At 35.5% G+C, this 10,933-nt stretch overlaps 1 protein-coding gene across 1 annotated transcript; it reads left to right on the top strand.

Annotated features, from left to right (window-relative positions):
• Positions 1-2,665: 2,665 nt before the first annotated feature.
• On the top strand, positions 2,666-7,677 carry LOC311599941 (uncharacterized protein). Its single transcript, XM_084786065.1, has 4 exons — positions 2,666-3,119; positions 3,441-3,509; positions 5,764-5,834; positions 7,508-7,677. Exons 1-4 carry the CDS (start codon positions 2,733-2,735, stop codon positions 7,509-7,511), a joined length of 531 nt encoding a protein of 176 aa, XP_084642191.1. The 5' UTR covers positions 2,666-2,732; the 3' UTR covers positions 7,512-7,677.
• The last annotated feature ends 3,256 nt before the right edge of the window (positions 7,678-10,933 follow it).

Genomic DNA, 10,933 nt, shown 5'->3' on the forward strand with positions numbered 1-10,933 from the left:
GCTGATCTTTTCTTGTGGTCAGTGAAAATAAGTTTACTAGAGGGTAGCTAGATGAGGTTTAATCCTAGTTTAACCTACAGAGAGGAGACCTATATTCCACTGCGGCCCTGTTTCATCCTCATCGGAAGCCACCATTAGAATATAAAACACAGTGATGTTACAAGAACAGAACCACACTAAAAGCCTGAGGCCTATCCATAGGAATAAATTATTATTTTATTCCAAATATAAATACTGTAGAAACAGCTGATGCCCTATAAGGTCTGATTCGCTTTATACACCTTTGTGCCACTTTCCTCTGAAGGTCAATGCCTTTAGGACTCAAGACATTCTTAATCATGTTGTATTTATTTGTTTATTTATTTATTTATATATTATTAATTTATTCTTATTACATCTAAATTCTTATCCCATCCCTTGTATCCTCCCATTCTTCCCTCCCTCCCATTTTCTCCTTATTCCCCTCCCCTATGACTATTCCTGAGGGGGATTACCTCCCCCTGTACATGCTCATGGGGTATCAAGTCTCTTCTTGGTAACCTGCTGTCCTTCCTCTGAGTGCCACCAGGTCTCCCCCTCCAGGGGACATGGTCAAATGTGAGGCATCAGAGTACGTGAGAAAGTCATATCCCACTCTTCACTCAACTGTGGAGAATGTTCTGACCATTGGCTAGATCTGGGTAAGGGTTTAAAGTTTACAGCCTGTATTGTCCTTGGCTGGTGCCTTAGTTTGAGTGGGACCCCTGGGCCCAATCTGCCTATCATAATGTTATACTTGTAGGTTTCTAGGACGCTCTGGATCCTTCTACTTTGCTATTCTCCAAGATTCAGGAAGTTCTAGAGGAAAGCTCAAACAGATAAGAAGTGAACAGCTCATTTTTAATGAATTCTGGCAAGGCCTGTGTCTTCCCTGACCCAGGGATCATTTTGAGTAGAGAATTGTTCAGTTTCCTGATGGGCCAAAAGGGAGAGTACCCTTGAAAAACATCATGTGTGTTTTAGTAAAGAGGAATGGCCAATTAAACAACAAACCCAACTCTGATCTTGAAGCTATCACAGGTGAAACTTTAAAAACTGAAGCATAAATGGGGTGAAATAGAGCTTAAAAGACAGAAGGAAAAAACAGAGAGAGAGAGAGAGAGAAGGCAAATAAAGGGAGGGGAAGGAGAAGAAGCGGAGAAGAAAGGAAAGGAAGGCAAAAAGAAAATAAGATGGCATGTGGGAGAAAAAGAGGAAAACACACCAAAGAAGAATAAAATAAAAAGTGTCAAGGACAATAAAGAAAATAGGGAAATAGAAAAACAAACAAGCAAATAGCAAATAAGCCAGAGGCAAAGGTCCAACACAGATGAGATTTTTATGAGAACTGTAAAAATGGAACACAACACTGTATGAGGGAATTTCCTCCAGGTATTAACCTAATATTAGTCATCTGGCCACAACTTCAGGGAGATCACAGGTGTGAGAAAAAAATTTCTGAGAACCTATAGCAAAGATATCAACTACAACTTCAGAGATCAATGGCTAAGAGTCGAAGGAGTCTCGAATAGGGCAACTATAGTAAAGCAGTAATAAAGATTAAGGGAAGAAGGAGAAAGGTATTTAGTAGTCACAGAAATAAACTCAACCACTAAGGATTCTGTACCATGTACAACTGTATGCCAAAACAAAATGATAATCACATAGTCACATTAAAAACAAAACAAAAATATGAATGTTTAAAAAGGCCAAGAACTTTTTGGGAAGGAGAGATTAATAAATTAATGAAGAATGTAAAGAATATCAGAGAAACCTATTTCACTTCATAATTAGCATATATGACTAGTTCATATAAAATTTTATAAAGTGTAGTTGCTGTTATAATGTGTCTCATTGCACATGAAATAATGTTACTTGAAAATAAATTTAGATTAATTTTATGTGTACTAGCCGATCTACAGAACCCACTGAAGCTTTGCAAATGGAAGTACAGTTAATAATCCAAGAATATAAGCATGTAGAAAATAATTTATGTAAAATACTCAAAAATACAAAGTAGAAAAGGTGATTTTTGACAAAAATAGGGTACAAGATTGAGGGAGCAAAAGAGAAGGCAAACATATTGCATACTGGTCCAACTTCTATCAGTTATTAACTAGGATGTTAATAATATGGGTTCATATAATAAAAGATGGAGAAAAGTCTGAACTGCATGTTGTCTCTAAGTATCCTAATTGAAATATAAACATAGGTATGTATTTAACACTGAATGATTGATTTGTTTACCTATGACAGTTTTTCACCCCAGAGTCAAGGTGTTTTCCTTCTTTGTTAAAATGGGAAAGAAATTAATTCTCAAATAATCTCTTTTTTACTAAGTGATGGTCGAAATATAGTAAATGAACTGACTTCTATTCATTTTCTCATGTTCGGTTTCAGGACTTCTGTCAAAGTCTCATTGCTTACAACTACCTGTGCTCTGCTAATAGCAGAAAACCGAGGGTTGCCTCAAGAGCAGATACTGTATTATAACTCTCATTTTTGCTCAGTGCTCTTTTACCATGATCACTTTGACAGCTACTTCCTGGTTATATTTTCTGGGTGACAAGGCTGAGGAGGGTGCTTGCTTCACCATGGGCATTGTGACATAGGAGGAGGTGAGGAATCACCTGTGAGCTGTCAGAGCTGTTCAAGCACCATCTCAGTCACTAGCTGATATTGGTGAAGTAACATCCAGAGGGGCATCTGGAAAGATGAGAAGAAATTCTCCTTGCATTTTTTCATGTCAGCCCCATCCTCTTCCCCTGGTCTCTTTTCCATCTAGTTCTCCAAATCGCATTCATCTCCTGCCTTCTCAGGCTGCCTGCGTTGAGGTTTGTCGCCAGGCTAACCCTCTTTCTGTCTTCTGTCCTGTCTCTTTCCCACCTCTGAAGAACACTTCCTACTATCCCATCTTAATGATCTCCATGCCCACCTCTTCCTGTCTGACCAAAATTTCTTTCAAGTACCACATTCCCTTTGAATTCCTTTCCTATTTTTCCTCCATCATGGCTACCCTTCCTTCTAAAAGAACCCCTTCACTGACTGGTTCCCCAGTCTCTTCCTTTCACCAAAAGACTAGCCACTCACATCCAGACTGGGTAAGTCTAAAATCTTAAATAAGAATATGGGATTTCCTGTAAATGGATTATTTCAGAAATGCAGGTAGTAAGCTTTGTTGGAAGGAATCCTGGGCTGTGAGTACAACAGCAGCAATAGAATGTAGTCAGTTTAGGGCCTGGCCCCATTCACCATAGCAATTGATTTGGCTTCTTCTCTAATGCTGGATGTAATTGTGAGACCCAGACTTTCTGAAATAAACTGGTGCCCAAAGAACCGAGCTTCTCACAGTCACCAGAACAGCCTATTTCCTACTTGCGAATTAGCACATAGATTTTAATAGAATTCATCACATGTTTCAGTGCTTGAATAAGAATCATACTGAGTCACGGACTGACACTCGAGGGAATGGAAGAATTACAGGACCCGTGGTAAGTCTGGCTTAGTAAAGTTAAGTGCACAGAAACTATGGGGATGATAGCTAAGAGGATGAAAAGGAGTAATCTGCCTAAGTTTGGACCTGGATTCCATCTACAAGTAGTTTTGATTGTAGGTAAATTCCCAAGCCATTGTACGATTCCATTTCCTGACCATGAAAAGGAAGTAACACAGATTTGTTACGTATTCAGAAAAGTCAATGACATAGTAAATGAGAAGTATCTGTAATTATACCATGTTCCCAAAGTTAAGGGGTTTAAGAGTATTTTAAAAGGGATAAAAAAGACAAATAGGCAAAGAAAGATAATGTATTTGATCAAAGAAATATATATGTATATATTTATAAATACACACACACAGCCACATACACACACACACACACACACACACACACTCACACACACACACACACACACACAGAGAGAGAGAGAGAGAGAGAGAGAGAGAGAGAGAGAGAGAGAGAGAGAGAGAGAGAGAAGACAATACTGAAGATTTAAGATGTGTTATTTATACTATTTTTAAATAGAATATTTTGCTATTACCATGTATTACTCATGCCAAAAGAAAAGTTTTCAATATATTTAGACTAATATTTACTGTATATTACAAATTATAAGAAACAAAAAAGTTTGCAATGAAAACAATTGACAACTGACAGGAGAAGGAAGTAGACTAAGGATATATAAAATAATCAATACAAATATGACAGAATTGCAGTTAAGATACTAATATATAGCAAGAGAACAGATAGTTAACACTGTCACGTATAGTATATAATTGCCAAAGAAATACAAAACTGATCGTCTTATCAATCCTAGTTACGGGCCTGCAAGGTGGTTTACTCAAAAAAGACGCTTCCTTTATAATGCTGACAGTCTGAACTTCATTCCTGGAAGCCACAGAAGGATAAAAGTAGAGAACTAAAAACAGTTTCCTCCTGGCCTCTACCTGTGTGCTACAACACATAAACCTTCTGTCATATACCTATGCATTTATTTAATTAAAAAACTGGGTGGACAAGTAAAGGAAAACATAAGACCAACATATTATCAATAAGAAAGATAGATTAAAGACACATGCATTTAATAATCAAAGGACGGATCATTCTTCTTATAGCTCCTCTGATGGTCTATAGGCTCCTCTTTGCTGCTAAAAGGCACTGAACATCTCATTGTAATCACTTAGAAATTTTATAAATAAAGATAGGCTTTATGATGTACCAACTTCTTAATATTTTCCTAATCTCTGTGTCAGGAAAGATCTCCCTAGTTCCAAACAAGTGTCCCTGTCTATGCCTTTAATGATCTATACCAAATGAGAGGATGGTCCATGCTGTCTCATGAGAACAGACTAATGTTCCCGCTGCATTTTACTTCTGCCTTTTGTCGAAATTGTTCTTAGACATACACCCATGGACTGCTTCCTTCTTTAGTAAGGCTGATGCCATAGCCCGAGAGGTAGTGTTTAATCTTCACCACAGACATTCTGTCCTGAGATGTAACAAAAATTCCTTTGAAGTTATGGCTACCATAACTCAAGTGCTTGTAAACTCAAACATGGATTTTAATTTGGAGGGTCTAATGGAATGGTAACAAATAAAAATTCCTGGGTTATACATGTTAAATTCAATTTCCAACTTGGGTTACTTCTCATCCTCTCTGATTTAGTCCCCCTTACCGCATGTCCTTCCAGCCTTTTTGGCTACAATGTTCTTTCCAGACCAATCCATCATTTTCTGTTTTCTGTTCCACCCTCTATCCTCTGAAAAGTACTTCCATGCTATCACCCTGTATTAATTTCTACATCATACTAGTCATGCTTTCTAACCTTTTCTCTAAAGCTCCATTTGCTTTCCTCTATATTGTGATACTCTCCTATTGACTTGAGCTCCCCTTATGAAGGTTGTTGAGTAGTTCCTCATTCTATCTTTATGGTAGTAAAAAACTAGCTATTTTCATGAAGGAATGAGCTTGAGAGCCTTAGTTCTCCCCTCTAACGTTGCAGTCAAGCAGTGATAGGGCCAGATTTCTAGCACCCTGGGCCTGTTATGAATAATGAAGCCAGCATTGTGCGGGGATCATCTCTGTATTAATCTATTTGATCTGTTCTCTCTCTCCTCTGTGTATGATCCTCTCTTCAAAGAAATACAGAGATTTGAGAAAACTAGTTTCCTAGCGATGGTAATTCCAGTAGATAGCCCATCTTTTCACATGATTAAGCTTGTGTATAATTCACCATGTCCTTCAGATTCCAGGAAAGAAAAACCAAAGGACGCTGACTGGAAAAAATAAAGCGAAAAAGACACAAGCTCTCAGTGGGTAAGTTTTCTTTACTTAGTAAGTTTTGGGAATCATAGCAAAGATGGAAATGTTGTCTAGAAAAACAGGGTAGAAGCACACACCTCAGTTTGAATCTGAATTCAGTTTACTAAGTTGTATAGCTATAGTTGAGTTGGTAAGTCACTTGATGACTCAGCATCATCACCACGCAATGAAGACATAACCATGGTTATAAACTAAGACCTGTTATAAACTACCATTGCCATGTGCTTATAACAATGCCTATCATATTGAAAGTTAAAAAAGGTTGACTTAACCGGTTGGATATTAGTGTATTATGACTAAAATCAGACATGAACTTGGAACTCTAAAGGCCTGCAAGTCTTTAAAATATTTCAGAACAGCATGAATAGATTTTATCTAAGAAGGCCATATTTAGGGACTGGAAGATGGCTCAGAAGTTAAGACAACAAGTTTGCTTTTTCAGAGGACCTGGATTTGATTCCCAGCACCCAAATAGCAGATCGCGGCTTTTGTATCTCCAGGTTATAGGACAAAATGCCTTGTTCTGGCTTCCATAGGCATGATATTTGTGCAATTCATAAATTGCACTCTTATGCAGACAAACAGATATAAAATAAAAATAGAAGAACACAGCCTTTATTAAGTAATGAAAAATATTTAGAAGAATGGAAACTAGGGAAAGAAAACTATACACAGCAGAATAGGAAACTTAAAAGAAACCAGAAATGTACACTAAGAAACAAAACAAAAACAATCTCAGTAATTATTTTCATTTATTTGTTTTGTTTTTCATTAAACATATGGCAATGTTTAAATCACATTATATCCCATGGTGAATTTATGTAGGCAGAAAACATGTATATGCCCTAATTACCTTCTAAAGAGTTAGAAGAATGAACATAATCAAGTTGCAAGGAGTCAACAAATACACCATGTTCACTGTATAAACATGAGCCAATGCCAAAAGTTGGCATTAGTGTCATTGAAGATGTAATACTCGCATAAGCATTAGATCAAGATTTAATGATTCTTAATAAGCAATTATACTGGGGTTTTCAGCAAAACATGTTTGTGACTAGAAAAAGAAGTAGGTTATCCTGAGGGAGACTCTCTCAGCTTCCAGAGGACAACATACATTTTAAGAGGTATATTCCCAGACTCAATATAAGGAGACATGAAATCACACTCAATGAGAAATATATTTGTCTCTGGTCAAATCCCAACACTTGTTTAATGTCTGCTGTTCATCTTAATTAAACAGTGTAGAATCTCTAATATTTTTGTACTAGAACATTTAGTGACAGTTTTTTGTGAGATTACTTAAACCGTAAATATAAATATTCAGTAAATACGTGGAAAATCTGAATCTCTGCTAACAACTGGTTATTTTCGAGGATCAATGGCTCCAATAAAGCCAATTCTTCAAGGGCTCTGTGCCTTTTCCAGCAGAGCACTCACCTGGAGCTAGCTTTTTTTTTCTGGAGTACTAGAAGGGAGGATGCCTCAGATGTCTGTGGTTTAATATCTTTCAACTCCTTTATACTTCTGATATTTTTAATTTTGACATTATATCTCTGAGACAATACTGAACAGGGAAAAGCAAATTCTGTGGCATAATTTAATCACAGTCTCACATAATTCAAACCAAGCATCACCTCAAGCTTCATTCTGATCTTTCTTCTCTTTAGGTGAACTCAAGACACCAAGACTGCAGGATTTCCAAGACACTACAATATCCTTAACGGCATCACTGTTTACAAACCTAAAATACTGAGTCTTGGAGATCGTTATAAATAGCCTATGTCTTGTGTTGCCATTTTTTGTGTTGAATAAACAAAGTGAACAATGTTCAAAGAAATCAATGTTTAGTTTAGAAATACTGTCAGAGTTAACTTCAAACAGTATGAGTTTCAAAGCAGGGAAAGTTAAAGGGAAAGAATTATATTGTGATGTTAAGAGGTCATTATCTTAAAGAAGAAATAAGACTCTTAAATATATCTGTATAAAAGGTGTCAAATAATAACAGAAAAATCATTGTAAAAATTAATGTGGAAATAGATGAAAATATTATTTTCTAAAAGAGTTTTCTTTCTCTCTTCAAATTCACTCTCTCTCTCTCTCTCTCTCTCTCTCTCTCTCTCTGTGTGCACGCATGCGTGTGTGTGTGTGTGTGTGTGTGTGTGTGTGTGTGTGTGTGTGTGTGTTCCTGATTGTCTCTGTATGCTGGGACTGGTCGAGGTAAGAAAGGGCATTGGATCCACTGGAACTGGAGTCACAGATAGTTGTGAGAATCTGTTGTGCATGTTAGACACCAAACTACATTCCTAAGAAAGAACAGCAAGTATTGTTCATGACTGAGCCATCTCTCAGCCACTTTGATAAACATTTTACCACCCCTTTATAAGGAACAGAAAAAACAAAATAGTGAAATTCAGGAAAAGAATCATTCATCGTTTTTGTTTACTTCCTGAAACAACAGCAGATTTCACATTCTTCTCAAGATCAAAGGAAACATCACCAAGATAACCTTTATTCATGATCACAGAACATGTTTAGCAAACTTAGTATAAATAAAATTTTAAACTAAAAATCAGTTCTTAGAGGTATATTGAAATGCCCATATACTCAAATGACATATGATATAGTCACTGTTGAAATCATGGCCATGTACAATTTCTCAAGAGGAATTCTAAGTTATGTGACATTGAGAACACAAATTGCATACAATGTAAAATAGAATAAATTAAATGAAAAGTTACAGAAGAAAATGTAGAATACTATTATAATGATCAATGACACAATAAATATAAAACGATATGATCACAATAATCTATTTCTTTCAAAAGATCAATACATTGGCAAGTTTCAAGGCAATCTAAGAAAACATGAGAAAGAAATCCATTCATAAAGCAGACACCATAAGAAAGGCTACAAAAAGGTCTTGAATTTGCCCTCTGTAGCAGAAACATATCACTTGAAACTACCCCGACAAGGAACCATGTTCTTTCCCATGAGACTGATCTCAGGAATGAAGTGCAACATATGAACTAATGAAAACATACCTTTCAGAAATTCATTCCAGGAAGTGTATATACTGTAGAAGAAATTTTTGTATCACTGGATGAAGACATTAGAAAAGAAAACTCAAATGTTTATACTAACAAACTTGAATATAAATAAAATTAAACTGATAGCAAGCAGAAGAAATAAACAAACAAACAAAAAACCATAAGGGGAGGTGGGCATGGTGACACACACCTGAAATCCCAGTAGTTGGGAAGTCAGAGGTATGCAGACCTTTGTGAGCTCAAGGGCAGCCAAGGCTATACAGAAAAACTCTGTACTGAAAACCCAACCCAAACCAACCCAAAAAAACAAATAAAAGTAAAGGGAATAAACATTTTTAGCCTAAAACAGGTCCTCTTTTTGTTTTATGTTCAATAAAATCAATGTTTTCTGAGAAAGTATTAGTATGAACAAATTCAATATATCAGAAAATAAAAGGACATTACAGGGAAAATAACAATCATTAAGGGTAACTGTGTGCCTATTAGATGAGACAGATGAAAATATGTCCAGCTTTTAAAAGCTACAACTTTGGTGTATTTGTATAAAAAGAAACTATTTGATTATTTGTATATCTATTCAAGTACTTAATAGTGTACCAGGCTAGGACTATATTACAAATAGCAGAGCACTTTTCTATCATAATGAGGGCTAGTATCAATTTAGAAAAGTTAGTTATTTGATTCTAATTATTAATATTATTTATGTTAATAATTGCCTTTGAATGTATTTGGAGTAACATTAATTAAATTATAATATTGTTATTTTTATAAAAGGTAAAGGTGTGAGCCAATTAATTTTATATTCTAAAAATGCTACTCATGTTAAATTATGCCCACTCTATATAATTGTGATTTTCAAATACATATAAACTCTAGATTCATAACAATCATAATTTTTTACTAATTTATTTTGATTAATGAAATGACTTAGGGCAAATGGGAGTAAATAAATGTTAATGTTGAAGGTTAAAACAGAGTTTTTCTTGTCTCTGTGTTACCATTCATTAAAATGGGAAATGGGTATGACTTAGATAAAACTGAAAATTTTAACATGAGTACAGGAACTACAAGCAACTTTGAAAATAATTGTAATGTCATTGTGAGTTACATAACAAATTATATCTGTAGATCAGTGCTTGAATTAAATGGACTGTAAAACTAAATTATGCATTGACACTTGAGATACAGTGTAGAGTGCTGTAGGTAATGCAGGTAAGTAATGTTCTGGGTTTTCCTTTCTGCTCTATAAAGTGACTACAATGGGAAGCAAAGGGGACCCAGCATAATATTAGTAATATTAGTATTATAACAACTTCTATGTACTGATAAGTTGTGCTAAGTTTATTTCAAATATGTTAAAAAGAAAAACTGCATTATGAAAGTGCTTGGTGACTAATTTGATTATCTCAGCTTATTTCTTGTGATTCATTGAGTTTTCCTTCATTAGTACTTTTCTCAGTTATTGCTGTCTTTTGAATTTTAAGTATTTTTGTGCTTATACTACACATAATAGCATAAACTTCCCAGAAGCAACCACAGGAAAACATTTAGAAGGAAATTTGAAAAATGACGATTTAGTAAAATAACAAAAGCTGGTTCTGTCCTGGGGTCTATGACTATGGAAGACCCATTCCAACAGTGTGTTCAGTGATCAAAGAAGGGATAAAGGGTCAACAAAAATGTAAAGCAGACACACAATTGGTGAATGAAGCAAGCTCCAACTTAACACACACACACACACACACATACATACAAACATAATGCAAACATACATGCATACATATGTGCATGCGTACATACATACATAGACATATACTTTGTGGATGGAGAAACCCCAAACACATACACATATACTATTGACAGATGGAGCAGAGCTCCAACCATTTTTACATATTCAGACACATTCACACATTGGGTAGATGGATCAAAGCTCCAACAACTTTATTTTTTCTCCCATAGCTTATATATCCCAACAAATCTTTCAAGGAGTACAGAAATCACAATGACTTACATTGTATTTTTCTTTAAGTGAATAACACAATGAGT

The sequence above is a fragment of the Acomys minous genome, assembly GCF_964271855.1.
Source record: "Acomys minous genome assembly, chromosome: 1".
Lineage (NCBI taxonomy): Eukaryota > Metazoa > Chordata > Mammalia > Rodentia > Muridae > Acomys > Acomys minous.

Excerpts from the sequence above, each read along its gene's own strand:
- LOC311599941 (XM_084786065.1), top strand. The coding sequence starts at position 2,733 with ATGAGAAGAAATTCTCCTTGCATTTTTTCATGTCAGCCCCATCCTCTT. Across the intron at positions 3,120-3,440 it reads GCCACTCACATCCAGACTGG|TGCTTGAATAAGAATCATAC; the intron begins GTAAGTCTAAAA and ends CACATGTTTCAG. Across the intron at positions 3,510-5,763 it reads GAAGAATTACAGGACCCGTG|ATTCCAGGAAAGAAAAACCA; the intron begins GTAAGTCTGGCT and ends CATGTCCTTCAG.